This window comes from Physella acuta, unplaced genomic scaffold (assembly GCF_028476545.2).
Source record: "Physella acuta isolate Inbredline_101_S28 unplaced genomic scaffold, ASM2847654v3 ptg002230l, whole genome shotgun sequence".
Taxonomy (NCBI): Eukaryota; Metazoa; Mollusca; class Gastropoda; family Physidae; genus Physella; species Physella acuta.
Window position 1 is genome coordinate 49,343 of NW_026733730.1, and position 19,487 is coordinate 68,829.

At 34.7% G+C, this 19,487-nt stretch overlaps 1 protein-coding gene across 4 annotated transcripts in view; it reads left to right on the forward strand.

Annotated features, from left to right (window-relative positions):
* The window catches only part of LOC131932607 (rootletin), a 73,376-nt gene that overhangs the window by 4,928 nt on the left and 48,961 nt on the right, over positions 1–19,487 (forward strand). Inside the window, exons 1-3 of one of the 4 annotated variants that reach the window (XM_059289541.1) lie at positions 10,367–10,460; positions 10,785–10,860; positions 16,262–16,549. In XM_059289541.1, coding sequence (XP_059145524.1) covers positions 10,819–10,860; positions 16,262–16,549 — 330 coding nt within the window. In that variant the 5' untranslated portion in view covers positions 10,367–10,460; positions 10,785–10,818. Of the gene's footprint in view, positions 1–10,366; positions 10,461–10,784; positions 10,861–15,180; positions 15,381–16,261; positions 16,550–19,487 lie in introns of those variants that run through there. The other 3 variants (XM_059289542.1, XM_059289540.1, XM_059289543.1) reach the window with 3 other exon arrangements.

Sequence of the window (19,487 nt, forward strand, 5' to 3'; positions counted from 1 at the left end):
AAACCAAATTCTCAAAATGCGATGGAAAAGTGCAAGAATATATCAATCATACAATTAATTAGTAGGAACAGTCAGAAAAAGGATATGTTAAACGTTAGTTTTTCTGAAATGTACTGGCATCACTCCAACTGAGTAATATACTGACACCACCCCAGCTGAAGATACAGTACTGAAATCACCCCAACTGAAGATACAGTACTGAAATCACCCCAACTGAAGATAAATTACTGAAATCACCCCAACTGAAGATAAATTACTGAAATCACCCCAACTGAAGATAAAGGACTGAAATCACCCCAACTGAAGATAAAGGACTGAAATCACCCCAACTGAAGATAAAGGACTGAAATCACCCCAGCTGAAGATACAGTACTGAAATCACCACAGCTGAAGATAAAGGACTGAAATCACCCCATCTGAAGATAAAGTACTGAAATCACCCCAGCTGAAGATAAAGGACTGAAATCACCCCAGCTGAAGATACAGTACTGAAATCACCCCAGCTGAAGATACAGTACTGAAATCACCCCATCTGAAGATAAAGTACTGAAATCACCCCATCTAAGGGATGTTATACAAAGCTGTCCACCCATTCTCTCTTCATGCCCTACACCTGAAATCATCTGAACTTACTTTCATACTTTATAACGTTTCCAACTACCCACCCTTACACACACACACACACACACACACACACACATATATATATATATATATATATATATATATATATATATATATATATATATATATATATATATATATATATATATATATATATATATATATTTATATATATCTATATATATAATTCTCTTCTGGGAGCCGTTAGAAAACAAGCTGCAAGCGCGCCTTTGCAGTCCCCTCTCTTCCTCTCTATCGCTACCCCCCCCCCCACCCCCCCACCCCCCACCACCACCCCTACATGGCCTGGTGAGTTGTAGTTCACTCTAAATGTTTACATTTTACAACCATTGAGCCGGGTTTTGCGACGGCTATTAGGGGCAGATAATTTAAACTAAGAGGATGCTGCTTTCACGGGGGGGGGGGGGGGGGGTAGTGTTTTAAAGCACATATTTTCAGTGGCAGCATTGGTACTGTCGAATTCACAAATTATGAATTACTGAAAAGTAGAAAAAAAAACACAACTAAATAGCGGCGTATGATATGCCGCGGGTCGGCTCGTATATATATATAATTTTCTTCTTGGAGACGTTAGAAAACACCAAGCTGTAAGCGCGCCTAGCAATCCCCTCTCTTCCTCTCTAGGCATATCGCAACCACCCCCACCCACCCATGGTCTGGTGAGCTGTGGTTCACGCTAAATGTTTAAAATCGTAGAGCCGGGTTTAGTTTGAAACTAATTTTAACTTAGGGGGGGGGGGTAACTAAGAGGAGGCTGCTTTCACGGGGGGGGGGGGGGGGGAGGAGGGTTTTAGTGTTTGAAAGCAAATATTTTCAATGACAGCATTGGTACTGTCGAATTCACACATTATTAATTACTTAAAAGTAGAAAATAAACTAAATCGCGGCGTGTGATACGCCGCGGGTCGGCTCGTAAGATATAAAACACTGGTAGTACACAAATAGTTTTGACTTGAGCATTTAAAAAAAGGCAACTGCTAACCAAATGTTTATGATATATTGAGTCAGGATATATTGGCGCAGGATTCTAGGTTGGTGATCGATTTATTTAGAAAAAAAAAACTTAGAACATGCTTTTTATTGCCTATAAAAATTACAATAGAAAAGTTTTTGAACCCTGCAACAAAATCCACTGGGCCATGTAAGGCCACCTTCTGTATGTCTAAATAACGTCATTCTCTAGAATATCTTCGTTTTTAAATCGATTTTTGTACTCGAATTCAAATGTAACTAATTCATTTTTCTATGGTTTGATAGATACTTTATAGCACAGGTAGGGTTGTGTTAACGCTATCAACCAATTGATTTCGGAGTGACAGTTTCAATTCACAATTTAAATCTGAGAGTTACCGTCTTTTTTTTTTTTCTCGGCCGAAAATTCAAATCGTATTTCAATATTCAATTCATAGGCCCAGTAGATCGTGCATTTTTACATAGAACTTCATTGTGGCACACATTGTCAAACAAAATCTAAACATGACTATTTTACCCAATGCACATTTAAAATAGCAATATAGGATTGGAGCCCTTTGTTAAATTTCCGGGGCCTTTTAGACACAGCCAGTTCACCCCTGTGTATGAAACATTCACGCCCCCCCCCCCCCACTTCCATCCCCACACCCAATGACCACTTCCTGATACATTTAAATAGTTCTAAACCACAAAATGTTGTTTTTCTGAAGAAGATTTTACAATTATTAAGTATTGGATGGTGCGTAAAATCTGATTTTCAGTCAAGACATTAAGTTTGAGCTTCATGCTAAAACATCAGACATGGGTCATGTTTTTAAACGACCTACTCGAAAAATAAAACAATGAAATATAAAACATGAATCGTGATATACCCATGTTCGATAACTCTTTCTAATCAATATTTTTTTCTTTCAAACTCTTTAATGATTGGTTTGTATTCTTTCATTTCAACCCAATATCGATATAACCATGTTCGATAGCTCATTCTAATCTCAATCACAATAAATGATTATTTTCCCCTCGACATATCTAATGGCTATATTTGTATTCTTTAATTTCAAGCCGTCGCTCTTCAACACCCGGACCTCCTCATTCAACAAAAACACCCCGGCGTTTTATTTCGTTGTGACCTTTGCCCCTCCATATCACACGGACAAGCCAAATCAATGACATATCTTACACCTGGTTTAAAAAAAAATCGATCTCACCACTGATCACAAGGCTATCGATATCTGATCGCCGTTCTTCTAGCTGATCGTGACCTGACAAGTGTCACGTGTCACGTGACTTGTGACCCGTGACAAATGACTTGTTTTCTGCTGTGTGGTGAGCAGTGTTAAAAGTGTCACGTCAGCACAATGCTGGTTGTTTCAGTTGATCGCACACTGACGCAATAATTAGCACCATAATAAAGTGTGTGTGTGTGTGGGGGGGGGGGGGGGTGTCTCCTGCAGTTAGCACTACTATAAAGTAGCCTACTGGGGAGGGGGGGGCTGTCTCCTATGAGAACGTTTTATAGGAGCACATAATATTCCAACCTTCCCGAACCGTGAGTGTCTATCACTCAATCTATCGCTACATTCTCTCGCTATCTGTCTGCCTGTACATGTTTATGTCTATATATATATATATATATATATATATATATATATATATATATATATATATATATATATATATATATATATATATATATATATATATATATATATATATACATTTATTTATGTATTAATATATACTTAAATATGTATACACATAAACGTATGTATTAATATACATATGTGCTTATATATGTATGCACACACACAAATAAATAAATAAATAAATATATATATATATATATATATATATATATATATATATATATATATATGTATATATATGTATATATATGTATATATATATATATATATATATATATATATATAATATATATATATATATATATATATATATATATGTATATATATGTATATATATGTATGTATATATATATATATATATATATATATATATATATATATATATATATATATATATATATATATATATATATATACATATCGTCGTAAGGTGTGGCTGTGGTTCAAATAATATTTTTTTTAAATTATAAGATACTTCTGAGATTAAATAAATGAGTAAAGTTTTCTTCTAATTAGTAAAATTACGATTCACATTCAGATTTCTTTACTAAAACAGATTTGAGACCAGCACATGTCTTAAATTTATAATCAGATTTTAATGGGGAAAATGTCGTTTTTAGAAATGTCACTAAAGTAACGACATTTTGAATCTACGAAGTGAAAAATTAATAAATCAACCAATGATCGGTGAATCGATAATCGAATGTTATAATCATATATGCTCTAATTACTTCCTCATTAGTATTTCTGTGGTAAACAGTCTAAAATTAGAAACACCGGACTTGGTTTCCCTATCAATAACCCTTTGCTCCGCTCTCAATCAGTCTGTAACAATCTAAACAAATGGCAATTTGCTGTTGCTGTGAATGAGGATTACTTCCCCTTGAACGACCCGATGATTTCCCCTTTGTAAAGGCGTTTAACTTATGTAATGAAAGTATAATAAGGAAATAATTTGAACGGCGTGTGTGACAGTATTCATATGTGTGTATGAATGTATGTGTGTTTGTGCATATATATATATATATATATATATATATATATATATATATATATATATATATATATATATATATATATATATGTGTGTGTGTGTTAGTAATAAAATGTGTTTGTGTGTGGTAGTAATACAAATGTAAATTCATACTGCTATTTTTATATTGAAGATGTTTAAGTGAAACATAAAATAATTTATGGAAAACACTAATATGTAGACATAGATTATATCGTCAGGTGTTATATATATATATATATATATATATATATATATATATATATATATATATATATATAACGCGATAAATTAAATATATTGTTCATGCATATTCCTAGATTAGAAATCCATTTAAGGTTTTCTTTTTATTTCTTTTTATTTTTTTTGATGACCAGGAATAATGTTTTGTAATGGACACGATAATTTCCTGTATAAGATAATTTAAATGGCCAATACACTGAAAGCTTTTAAATTTTAAGCACCCTTGGATATGTAATTTCAATGTCATAATATTTTATGAGGCTTATAGGATTATTTCCGCGTTAAGCTGGCCATCCAACTGTATTGTGTTCCAGTTTTAGTCCACCAATGGTCTAACTTCCGTGACTTGAGCCCAAGCTTACAGGCATCACTCAATTATTTAGCACGAAACGACCAGACAAAAATAACAATTCAAAAATAATCGATAGAAAATTATCCATTTCGGAAATCGCCTTGCTCAGCAAATTGGTACACCGGCTGGATACAAAAGCTTCAATAAATCGTTTATAAGACCTGCTTTAGATATTGTTTCTAAAGGCTTCAATAAATCTTTTATAAGACCTGCTTCAGATATTGTTTCTAAAGGCTTCAATAAATCGTTTATAAGACCTGCTTTAGATATTGTTTCTGAAGGCTTCAATAAATCGTTTATAAGACCTGCTTTAGATATTGTTTCTAAAGGCTTCAATAAATCGTTTATAAGACCTGGTTCAGATATTATTTCTAAAGGCTTCAATAAATCGTTTATAAGACCTGCTTCAGATATTGTTTCAGCCAGTTTCTTCCAGGCATTTCTTCACCCCCCCCCCCCCCCCCCCCCCGAAAGAAATACATATGTAATAAAGTGAGATAATTGTGAGGTCAGGGGAACTCACTCTTCTGTATTAGTATTATATTTATATTGTTATCTTGAGTGATATCCCTTGTGATTGTACTTCCTTCCGGCCTCCTCTCTGTGTAGAACCATTATGTAGTTAGATCAATAAAACGTTATATACAACCATATGCTTCTATCGTCAATCTGTTATAATTGGCGACGAAGGATAAACATCTACTAGAAAGAGCACCTACTTACGCAAAAAAGAGGTTTGCTAGAGCTTATTAGCTAATTATTTCTAGAATTATGGCGCTGTATGGCCAAATGAAAGAATTTGATGCGAATGATGAAATCATTCAAGATTACCTAGAGAGGTTAAGCTTTTACCTTGAAGCAAACGACGTGACGATAGAAGCCAAAAAGAGAGCTGTTTTGTTAACAGTCATAGGGCCTCAACAATTTAGGCTACTAAAGGACTTATGCGCACCAGCTAGTCCAGATACCAAGAGCTTTAACGAGCTGAGCAAATTGCTAACAGACCACCATGCGCCTACCCCATCAAAGTTTCTATGTCGAGCTAGATTTGACAGTAGGACTCGTCAACCAAACGAGTCAATATCAGAATATGTTGCTGCTTTACGTCATTTAAGTAGATTTTGTGAATTTGGAGAAACGCTGTCTGACAGATTATGTGAAAAGTTTGTGACAGGTGTAAACAGCCCTGATATTCAAAGAAAGTTGCTGCTCGAGTCAGATCTAAAATTGGAAAAAGCAATACAACTTGCAATGTCAATCCAGCAGTCATCAGATGCGGCGAGATCTTTAGCACCTTCAGAGATCCATGCAGTAAACAGCAGGTTAGTCAATAAACATCAACCCCATCAGAGCATTTCAACTTATGCTAAACAGCCTGCACGTTTAAAGCCTAGATCTAAATCTAGTAATAATTATCAAAAATGTCATCGATGCAAAGGTCCCCATGCATCTCATCGGTGCAAGTTCAAGTCTGCAACTTGTTATAAGTGCGGTAAGCAAGGTCACATTGCCAAGGCCTGCTTCGCAAAGTCTTCGTCTGTTGCTAAATCTAGCCAGTCAAGACAGTACCGCAACCAAAGGCAGCACTATGTTAACTCTCACCAAGACTACCTAACCCAACCAATGAACCACTCTACCTGTGAAAATTCTCAAACTGATTCGCAACCGGATTTCAACCTATTCTCTGTGAAATCAATAAGTCATGCTCCCATCAATGTACAAGTTTATATCAACGGTAAGAGCATCAGCTTCCAACTTGACACTGGAGCATCTCTAACAGTCATAACAAAGAAAGATTTTGACGCTGTCACAGGAGGATCAGTGCCTCTACAGCCATGTCACAAGTGTCTAACAACATACACTGGTGACAATGTTCCGGTGATAGGAGAGTGTATGGTTCATGTAAGTTATAATGGTCAAAGTGTTAAACTTCCTCTTCTTGTGGTTGAAGGAAATGGACCGCCATTACTAGGTAGGAACTGGTTAAGTGATCTTAAATTAAATTGGGAGAGTATTTGTTCATTGAAGAATGTAAAAGAATCTAGTCTTACTTCACTAGATAAAGTTATATCTGAAAATAAATGTGTTTTTGGTAATCCAGGATTACTAAATGATAGAACAGTGAAGTTAAGCATTAAAGACACAAATCCAAGATACTGCAAAGCTAGAGTTCCACCTTATGCAATGAGGAATAAAATTGAAAATGAGCTAAGTAGATTGGAATCTAATGGCATCATAAAGAAGGTAGACCATTCCGATTGGGCAACGCCCATTGTGCCAGTGTTAAAGAAGGATGGTTCTATAAGAATTTGTGGAGATTATAAAACTACACTGAATAAGCAATTAGAGCTAAATAGGTACTCTATACCTAACATTGAGGAAATCTCTTTGAATTTGGCAGGAGGAGACAAATTCACTGAATTAGACTTTAGTCATGCTTACACTCAACTAGAACTGCATCCAGATTCAAAAGTCTATACGACAATAAACACACATAAAGGACTCTACCAATATGAAAGACTATGTTTTGGCATATCATCTAGCCCTGGAATTTTCCAAGCTGTCATGGACAGTATTTTTAAAGATATTCCAAATGTTTTAAAGAGAATACATTAGTAAGAAGGAATGTGATCATCAAACAACTTTGCTAACATCATTAGCACTTACAGAAACTAAAAGGGTAACATCAAAAGAAAAGAGCAAAGATTTTTGCCATTGAATACACCCACTTCAAATACTGGATCACAGTTGCAAAGTGATATTGTCCAGGATATTACTTTTAAACAGTATGTTTGGTTACGAAAAAGCACTATCAGATTACCTGAGGAAATTGATCAATCAAAGAAATCTATGTCAGTCAAGGATCTGAATAACAGCATAATACTTTCAGATGCCAATTCAAAAATAGTTCCATTAAATCATGACAAAACATTCATTGAAGGAGAATTTGGTGTTAATAAGAATGTGTATCTAAGAAATTATGGGAGAAAGGAAAAATGGATACCAGGTCAAATTGTTCAAGGTGCAGGACCTGTGTCTTATAAAGTTAAAAATAACTTGTGCAGATAATAAGTGTGAATCTGTCAATCCCACCTAATCTGAACAGTTCACATCAACTCAGTTTGTTTCACAACCAGGTTCTGTTGATATGAGTGAACCAAGTTGTCTGGAGTCAGAAAATGTAAATTCTGGAGTTAATGATTTAAATCCTAGACCTCCTGAGATAGAGAATCCAAATGGTCAGAATCTTGGGTCACCAAATCAAAAGCCACTGAGAAGGTCAAGCAGGACAATCAAAGTCCCAAATAAGTTAGACCTATGATTCTAAAGGTCAAAAGGACTTTGACATTATTGTTTTGTATCTTGATTATGTTGTGGCATATTGTGCATTGTTTGTAAGGATGTAATCTACCATAGTGTTCATGTTACAATATAATTGGTGATTTTAGGATACCATCAATTGTTCTATTGAGAGATGTGTTGTTGTGTTCTAAGGGTAAAGGGATGTAATAAAGTGAGATAATTGTGAGGTCAGGGGAACTCACTCTTCTGTATTAGTATTATATTTATATTGTTATCTTGAGTGATATCCCTTGTGATTGTACTTCCTTCCGGCCTCCTCTCTGTGTAGAACCATTATGTAGTTAGATCAATAAAACGTTATATACAACTATATGCTTCTATCGTCAATCTGTTATAACATACTTTTACCATTGTCCACCCCCGTCCACCCCCAAAATATCAAGTCCCCCCCTCCTCGGAGAAAAAAGTCTGGAAAAAACACTGGTGCGTCCATTTCTATATTAGAACACTTTAAGAGTGAGAAAAAAGTAGTTTTTGGTCAAATAAATGATTAGTCACTAGTCGGTCTTTTATTAGTTTAGCTATTCAAGAAAAACATTACATAGCAGCATGAAGTTTCTGGTTATAGCTAGATTGTTACTTATAGCTAGGACTGAGATATCTAGAGAGCTGTATTTGGTGGCCCATACTCCAGTAGGAGTTAGAATTGAGCAAGGGTTAGTTAAAAAGATACTAACACAGCTAAAACAAAGCGTCGAATAGGTTGTGTCCATATTCTAATAATAAGTGTCTGTTTCTTTTGCCAATCATCTCCCATACTCAATATCCTGACTCGATGTACAACCACCAATGTCTCATAGCATACTGGTCGCTTAGCAATACTCAAGGCACAGTATATTTACACCTTTATTTGCATGTTTAAGATTTCTTTAAGCAGCATACTTAAAATACGCATTTTAAATATATTTCTCAGGGGTGGCTAAGAATAAAATCAATATTTTTCTGTTTGGCTTTTCTAGAAATGAAAATTGGTTTGTGTTGAGGACGGCATTGGATTTGTTAAGTACATAGATTACTTCGTCAAGACGAGTGCCATAGCAAATTGATTTTTTATTCAATCATTTGGGCTACTAATACAACGAAAAGCAATTTGTTAAGGCTACTATCCCCGTTGGTACATTTTTAAACGGTCTTTTTGAGGGCAGTCTGTGGATCTTCCAAAGCGTTTGCTGAAAGCTAAAAAACTAAACGAAAACTTTCAATCAGATTTTACATTTTGTATAAATATATCAATTATTATACATGCACACATGTTATACCTATATTATATAAACAAAAATATATTTTGACAATACTTTATACACAGGCACACACTCACACGCTTATCTATAAGTATTTTCGTTTATTAACCATATATATATATATAAATATATATATATATATATATATATATATATATATATATATATATATATATATATATATATATATATATATATATATATATATGTATACACACACACACACACACACACATATATATACATATATATATATATATATATATATATATATATATATATATATATATATATATATATATATGTATATATATAGTGGAGCTTACCATAACGACCATTATTATTATGGTATCTCTATTTTAAAAGAAATTAACCTTATCCCTAATCATGTGACGTGGTACGTCTAAGCCAATTGTTCCTAATCATATTTGCTTGAGTTGATCACGTTGGGTATGAAACGAACTCAGGTTGAAACGACACGTCCTACAAGACATAATCACCTGTCCGATTTTAAATGGGGGGGGGGGGGGTGTAGACAATCGTGCAATTTTTAAACACTCTCCTAAGTCATAAACAGATCAGTGTTTAATCAATTGTTTAATTCATGACAGTGTTATCTAACGTTTGACGTAAAAGTCTACGTCAGCACTCCTGTTGCTTTAATTCTATTCCTTAGCGCGCGCCAAAAACTCGGAAACGTGCAGCGACACGCCGCGGCAAGGGGCGGACAACCGGGCCCAACGGTTGTAGTATCGAACTATCGAATGCTGTGTCAATCAGGGCTGGCCTATTTCTGTGCCGCTGTGCTCATGTGATGTAATTGCCCGCGGTCGTCTAGGTGGTTTTGGATCAGTGGTATATCTTGAGGAGTTTTTCTCGCGTCGTGTCTCGTTCCAAGTTGACAGCGAGAGACACCGAGGGGAAATAACTCGTGTGTTTGTTATTGTGTTAGAAGTGGAGGAGTCAGGTTCTTATTACCGGCTGTTAGTTTACTTTATGAGTTTTTCGTTAAAATTTGATATAATTGAAATTTTTATATAAATATTTATTAGTTAAATATAAATTATATTATTTTCTAATTTTTTTTAAATATCTAGGTTAAAAAGTGTAACTATTGTTCGATAAATATGAAAGTATAATTTATATTTTATCAGTTATTTATGGCTTCGAGTTTGACGGCATTTAAATAATATTTATGCCTTAGCGTTTGGCTTTACTTTTTAAAAACTGAAGTCTTGTAAATATACCATACGTTCCCATCGGTTCTGGGATCTTTAAAACTGTAGGGTTTGTCTTGGTGCTATCCATAGAACGAGTGTGCCAGAAACTGTATGGACACCACTGATGTCTTACGACAGAGACCAACGGCTTGAGAGGGTCATCCAGGTAAATCTTCCTCTCCGCATTATTTTTATTGACTGGAAAGAAAACTACTTCGTGTATCTCTTACTACAGGCCTCCTGTCTAATGGCATAGAACGGTTCGTTTAGTCGTACCCGTGTAGACTAGTTTACAGTATCGCCGACAAGGACATTTCAGTATAAATCGCTAATCTCTAACAATATATGTTACTGTAGACCAAACTCCGAGAGTTTAAAAACAGTTTTCGAAAAGGTAATCCGACACAAATCAAAAGAGCTCTGATACCGCTAAATATGAGGGTTTTTTTTTTTCATGTGTTAGTTGATTGCGGTTAGACAAATAAACAGACAAAAATAAATTCATCCAAAAATGCAGACATACAGACACATGTGCAGACAGAACAACAAACAAACAAGCCTATCTTAACGATTTCTCTCCCTCAATATGTATCATTATTTTACCATACCATGTGTAGATCGTTTCCCTATAGTTGAATTACACGCCTCTCCATAAAGACTAGGTATTATGGCCTTAAGGTGGCCATAGTTGTTTTTTTAAAAAGAGTTCTTGCATGCAAGCTGTGTAAAAATATTAAGCACCTCATTGTTTAAAATGATTGGAAAAACTACTGAAATATTGTAATAATCAAATATCATTATCTCCCTTTAAGATGAATGTAGCTAAGGACATGTTGAAAGAATGACAAAAAACATCCAAGATAAAAATAACGGACATAATCTTCAGTAACGATCTTATTTCTATACCTCGAAGAAAATCTCCTTTATAAAGTCTTTAGACTTTCCATCACATCAGTGACTATAGTATTTGTTGGTTGTATGATGCTTTGTGTGTAGAACGGACTAGTAATGTATGAAGTTAATTAATAACAGGTATGGGTATCAGTCTTAGGTATAGGTGCTTAACAAAAAGTTGTTAGAAAGTTTCGAAGCTGTTTAAAAAAAACCTAGGATTGTTACCTTAACAATAACTCTGATTCTAAATTTGATATTAACCATGTATCTAATCCTGTCCTAATGTCGACCCAGCCACATTCATAACCCTAATCATAACCTTGACCCTAACAGAAAAAGATTTGGTATTTATTGAATTTGACTGGACGCCTTAACAATAAAATGGGCTCTAACCCTAGCTCTGAGTCTAACTCTGACGAACACTAACTATAATGCCGGCAGAAAAAAAAATCTCAATACTCTACATATAGTTCTGCCGACTTATTCTAAATAACAGTCTACAATTTATGGCTTGCACACACCACAAATCAGCATACTGATATTCCGCAATGAATACATCAACGGCCTACAGTAGTCACAGTGCACGCAAATAGGAGATTCATTAATACCAGCCTATAGTGCCCTATACTATTCACGGGATAGGGGCGGTCTTGGTAATTAGAGCTTCAGTCATAAGCGGTGTAAAGGTGTTCGCACGGAATTCCCTATGTGCATGTGCAATCTTGGCGTGAAGTCGTTTTTAAATCAGGTGTTAATTTCACAACTAGCACGTAGGGCCGAGCCCATGTAGGGGTGTGTTGTTACCGGAGTTAATTCCATGAAAGGTAAGTTTTAAAATTACAGGTGAATGTATTTGATTAGCAGAACTTGGGTGTGGTGTGCTTTAATTCTAATCACGGGTTATAAAATGCGATGAGTTAATAAATAAGTGTGCTCTTATCCATTAGCTGTACAATATAGACCCACTAATTTGACTGCTACGAGCAGATCACTGGGTTCTTTACAAACTCAGTGTCTGAGAAGGATAAAAGGCATCCTCTAGCATAACAACATCTCCAATGATAGATTAATAGGATACATTTTTAAAAAAGCCGTTTCCGAAATATTCGAAAAAGGAGATACCGCGAGATAGGGTAGGTTTTGAGAATGAATACAGATACCATCGCAGGAATAGCACTAAACTGGACGCCTCAATGAAAAAGAAAACTGGGAAGGGAGACGTGGACGTGCAAAACGGACAGAAGCGGTACCATCTTGAGGAACAGCCAAGAAAACTGCCAGAGGCCGGCAAAAGTGGACGGAGCTTTCTGTGGCTGCTCCATATGTCTAGGGCACAAAAGAAAAAAGTTGATGATACAAAGTTGGTCCGTTAGAATAACATCAGATGTTGGTGCTCTGTATTTTCGTAAATCATGGGGCGACGGTATGTTGTGCGAATGGTGGAGCGCCAGTTACCACTTGAAAATATGTGCGAATCTTGGGACACTAGTCATTTTAAAATATGTGTGAATCTTGGGGCGCCAGTTATTTTAAAACATGTGTTATCCTGGAGCGACCACGCAAAAATGTGCAGATCTACCATGTACAGTATGCACCATTATCTGATGTACAAAGTAATCTTTTCGAAGTAGCTAGATAATTTCTGTACATGCGACATGTTATAACGCAATATGGACGACATTAGAAATACTATTAGTAGAAACTAAAAGTAGGCCTACAATAATAAGTATTATATATATATACATATACATATATATATATATATATATATATATATATATATATATATATATATATATATATATATATATATATCACGTTCAACAAAAATAGTATTCGTTTTGTTTTTTACAACGTGTGTATATAATGATTTAAACGTTCCATTTTAATTTGCTTCTCTCAAGTATGAACGGGAATCACTATGGCAATGGTCAATTCGAAATATTTAAATTCTCAAAACATTTTCTGTGTAATAGACAGAGAAGTGTTCCAGTTTTCACAAGATTTAAATTTGACTTTTTAGTAGCCTACTTTTTTTTTTTTTTACATTTAACTACATTTTCATGTTTACGTTGACGAGTGTGATATGCCAGATAAGTGTAATTAGTTTTGTAATCAAAGTCGGTGACCACGCCTGGCCAACGCTTTGTTTCTATGCAACTTTCTGTTGTCAACTTGGCCCTGGCGAACTGATCAATTTCTTCATTGGCAGACGGCAATACGGGGCACTGCTTATCAAATCCTAGACTAATCTCATTTCCCCCAAAAAATTAGACCTATCGTGTTTCAAGTATACGTATTTACTTGATCTATGAACGTTCAATACTTGAACTGCGTATGTGGGCCGTGGATTGTTTACTTGTATTGGTTTAACCAAGCGCATTTATTCAAGCCGCGGATCCTTTCACTGAGCCTTCGTGTTTTTTTTCTGAAACAGTTCGCTAGGCAGAACTATTTCAACTCCCCTATGTCATTATGTGTTTAAAAACTGCTCTTTAATTCACAATAAGTATTCTGTTAAGTGGGCAAAAATAAGAAAGCATTTGGTAGGTTCGTGCTGGGTATAACGGGTTGAATGAAATACAAAAATATACTACCCAGCCTATACGGAATAACCTTTCATTATACATTAAACCCTTGTCAGGTTGGCTCTAGAGTTTATCCCCACCCAATTACCGCCCTTCCTCATTGTCAGAATCACCCCCTCCCTTCCATTCCCTCGCCGTCAATTATCCCCACCCCCCCCCCCCCCCCCCCCGTCAATTATCCAAGGTAATTTACCTCCTAAAAAGTATTTTGTAATGTCCCTTTGCAGTTTTTTTGGTGCTGGATATTATACTGTACATGGGCTTAATTGACAGGGAATAATTCATCTGGGAGAAACGCCGGAAGGGGGGGGGGGGGGGGGGGATAATTGACCCGGGGGGGGGTGATTTAAAAAAAAAACAACAACAGCAACTATTATTTAGAGCACAAGGGCCTGAAAGCTAAGATCTAGTGAGTTTATTTCATTGATTAGGTTCTCCATGTTTTGTAGACCTGCTTACTTATTACACAATGGTTACAACAATAGTCGATGTTACGTTGTTAAGAGACATTATTGTCTGCCCAACACCTTTTCCACCTTCTCTCGCCCCACGTTTCATATTCATCAACACAAAAGAATAATCACTCTCCCCACTACCAACGACGTTGTAGACTTCTTATCTTACTTTGTAAAAGCCTACTTTAATATAATATGTTCAATTTTAAATTATTTTAATGTTTTCCGTAAGTAAAACAGTAAAGCTCTAACTAAAGCTCCCAGCTGCAGTATAAAATTATTTTTCGTCATTATATTGCTACTGCTAAAACTGTATAGTAGTCAAAAGTTGTTTTACTTCCGCTTTCCTTTTTCATTCATTGTTAGTTAAAATTCGAAGAAATTGCTTGACCAGATGTCTTAAATTAAATGTAGCGTTAATAGAACTAGTCTAGAGCAAGACGAAGGCTATTAATAATATTAAGACTTTACTGGAGTGCAAATTTCTCCTAATCAAATGTTTTGAGAACGGAAAAACAATAGTAAACATTAAATTAAACATGTACCGAAAATCACCTCCAGTTAGAGACGACGAAGTCGAAGAGGAAGAAAATCCTGATCAAGTTAATCGCGGTGCGAGGAGAAAGCTGGACGATTATATTTATTTTAATCTTCCAACCAATTACGAAATTGATAAAATGAATCATAGCGAAGAGACAGACGACATTGCTTCAGTATTAGGATACAACTATAAACCTACATCTTATTGGGTTAGATAATTAATTGATTTTTAAAAATCAAATAAAAAGAGATTGGTTTTGAGTAGGCCCTACTGTAGAATTTTATTGGCCTTTGGCTTTGCTTTCTATGTTTTACTTTGGGTTCTGTTATTTAGTTATTTGCCAATTTAATTATAATAACTGGGTTGATAAGTTAATATTACACGCATGCACTTTTCTAAAAAGCACCACCTGATTTTTTTTTAATTAAGATATAAAATCATATATACTATATAGTATATACTATATAGGCCTATACAATGACATTAAAAAATCTATTAGATTTGTTTTAGTTAAGAGTTAGCTTTTTTCTTTCTCATAAAGCAGCTGACTTAATTTTGATAATTTACATTATTATTCACATACTATCCCATTAGAATGACCATTATATTTATTTCAAAAATAAAATAACAACAACACACAGATATTTATTTCTGTTTATTAAGAAAAAAATGAATAGCTTACAGTCAAAGGTAACCTGTCTAGAGTTAAAAAAAATACTTTTTCAAATAATACATTACATCTTTTAGCAATTAAAGGAATCCTTTTTTTTGTATTTTTGTAAAAATTTGAGGTAGCCTAGAGGTTTTCTTTAAAATGATCATTGCAACAAAATTGATTTAGACATGTTGTTTGTCTACTTGATACTATTCTTAGAAATAGGGTGATCAACAAAATCAAAAAAATACATTCTACAAGCATATTAATTTAAATGCAATGAGTAGCACATAGTTTGTAGATGAGAATCAATATTATAGCCTTGAAAGAGATCTTTTAGAGCACTACCTGTCAAAAAATTAAAATGTTATAAATGATGCTAAAAATATTTATATCTGCAAGCAACATAAACCTAAGTGTTATCTATATTTCAGAAGCTGGAGGATTCTATTTTGAGAGATACTGAAGAATTTACACTTAGGGGCACTGACGGTAGCTCGGCCAAAATCCCAGCTCGCATCAGAGAAATTATCACAAAAAATCTTTCCAGTGACGAGTTCAGTGGGCCTTTGCCTGAGATGTCCTCCCACTTGTCAGTGGGGACCCTGCAGGAGGAGAACAGGCTCCTGTCCCAGGAGCTGAACCGTGTGGAGGATCTGCTGTCAGCCTCCAGGGCAGAGAGGGACGAGCTGAGCATCAAATACAATGCATTAAGTGAGAGGGTGAGTGACGGCTTTTACACATCTTTTTTAATTATAGCATTTTGACGGCTTTTAGACATCTTTTTTAATTATAGCATTTTGACGGCTTTTAGACATCTTTTTTAATTATAGCATTTTGACGGCTTTTAGACATCTTTTTTAATTATAGCATTTTGACGGCTTTTAGACATCTTTTTTAATTATAGCATTTTGACGGCTTTTAGACATCTTTTTTAATTATAGCATTTTGACGGCTTTTAGACATCTTTTTTAATTATAGCATTTTGACGGCTTTTAGACATCTTTTTAAATTATAGCATCCTTCTTTCTTTGTTCTTAATTTTTAGTGTTGGAAGGGATCAAACTCGAGACTTTTCGGTTTAGCAACCATGAGCTTTTAGACATCTTTTTTAATTATAGCATTTTGACGGCTTTTAGACATCTTTTTTAATTATAGCATTTTGACGGCTTTTAGACATCTTTTTAAATTATAGCATCCTTCTTTCTTTGTTCTTAATTTTTAGTGTTGGAAGGGATCAAACTCGAGACTTTTCGGTTTAGCAACCATGAGCTTTACCGACCACCGCGCCGACCCCTATATCATTAAATTTAAATACCTTAGACATTTTTTTACCCTAGCCCTTACTTTTCTCTTATTTGGCTTGATACTACTTAAATCAGTTTCTATAAATTTATAAAACTATAATGCCCTGCCTAGGAAGTGTGGATAATAAGACAATGCCATTAAAATTTTTTATTTTAAAGTTGTTATAGTTTTATAAAAATTATAGAGTGATAGAGGGCAACAGTAGCAATGCAAAAAGGTCCAAAACATAACTTGAAGTATGAATAAGTATTATCATAATCCTGCTTTAACTTTGTCACATTAGCATCTAATGATCAATGATGACACATGAAACTCTAGTAATGTCATTAATATTAGCAACATCAGCATTTAAATATGATTTATGACAGCACTGTAAAATGTTACTGCTGAATTATGATGAATTTTTACACTAATGAATTCTTTTGTTTGGCTTCTTACAATATGTCATTAAATAATTTAACATACAATTTGATAGCTAATAACCCAAAAATAGATTTTTTTTCATATCATCTTATTGAAGATGTTAATTTTAATATACACCTTTATATTATTTTACTTATCATAAATCAAATTTGAACTAGTGTGTTGCAATTGCTCTGCTGTAAAGCAAATATTCCTTTAAAGTAACTAGTTACCTAGCAATGAACACTCAGAATTCGTGCCAGCATCAAGGATTGATTGTAGGGATCACCAATCAATTTGGCATCAATGAAATGTTTTGTGCCTTCAAATTAAAAACTGTAGAGGCCACCACCAGCAGTAATTTTTTTAAATTGAAAAGAACAAAGATTTTTTTTATACTAAACCAAGCTATTGATTTTATTTTGTTGTGTTAATCTGTTTTATTGTTTTTTGTCAAAACATTTGTTCAAGTGCTTGTGTCATCATTTCTGCAAACACAAGAGAATTAAGTTGCTACATTCAAAATTCTTGTTGTTTTAAGCTCAAGGTTTTTATATGCTTAAGTTTTCTGTCTTTTGATTGGTGCTTGGTACTAGTTGGCTAAAGATATGGTGCAGGTTTTTGACTGGTTTACTGATTGGATAAAAATATCTGATAGAGGGGATTTGATCAGATCAGTTAAAGTTAACAGGGTGTTAGCACTAATTAGTAAAAGATATCAGGGTGCAGGGCACTAATTGGCTAAAGATATCAGGGTGCAGGGCACTAATTGGCTAAAGATATCAGGGTTCTCTATACTGATTGGCAAAAGATATCAGGGTTCTCTATACTGATTGGCTAAAGATATCAGGGTTCTCTATACTGATTGGCTAAAGATATCAGGGTTCTCTATACTGATTGGCTAAAAATATCAGGGTTCTCTATACTGATTGGCTAAAGATATCAGGGTTCTCTATACTGATTGGCTAAAGATATCAGGGTTCTCTATACTGATTCTCTAAAGATATCAGGGTTCTCTATACTGATTCTCTAAAGATATCAGGGTTCTCTATACTGATTCTCTAAAGATATCAGGGTTCTCTATACTGATTGGCTAAAGATATCAGGGTTCTCTATACTGATTGGCTAAAGATATCAGGGTTCTCTATACTGATTGGCTAAAGATATCAGGGTTCTCTATACTGATTCTCTAAAGATATCAGGGTTCTCTATACTGATTCTCTAAAGATATCAGGGTTCTCTATACTGATTCTCTAAAGATATCAGGGTTCTCTATACTGATTGGCTAAAGATATCAGGGTTCTCTATACTGATTGGCTAAAGATATCAGGGTTCTCTATACTGATTCTCTAAAGATATCAGGGTTCTCTATACTGATTGGCTAAAGATATCAGGGTTCTCTATACTGATTGATTGGCTGAAGATATCAGGGTGCTGGGTTAGTTTGTGTTCTGATAAATTGAGTGAAACATATGTGTATGTGTTTACTTGTTTCCGTGCACGTATGTGTAATGTGTACATTTTCGAAAAGTTTCCATTACTGATGTACAGAAAGATTTAGTTAGTTCCCTACTAAGATGAAGTTAGTTAATATCAACTGAAGAAGGAAACGTTATTATGTATGAATAGTGTACAGCAGTATATACCAATATGTATGAATTGCGTACAATAGCATGCCAATATGAATCAAGCTAGGACCCTAATAAAACTTCCTTGTTGTTGCCTCTATATTCACAGACAATGGTTAGGTACGATATGGTTTGAGGTAGACTCCATGTAATGATATACCACTAAATTGATTTTTTATTCATAGAAGGCTGGGGTGGGGACAGGGAGGTCGCTAGTGTAAAAATCATGACCGTATCGGACAATCCTGCTATTGTCCTTTTGATATTGTGGAGGACAGCAGGTATGTGTTTGTCTACCGTGTGTGTGTGTCTCCAGGGAGAA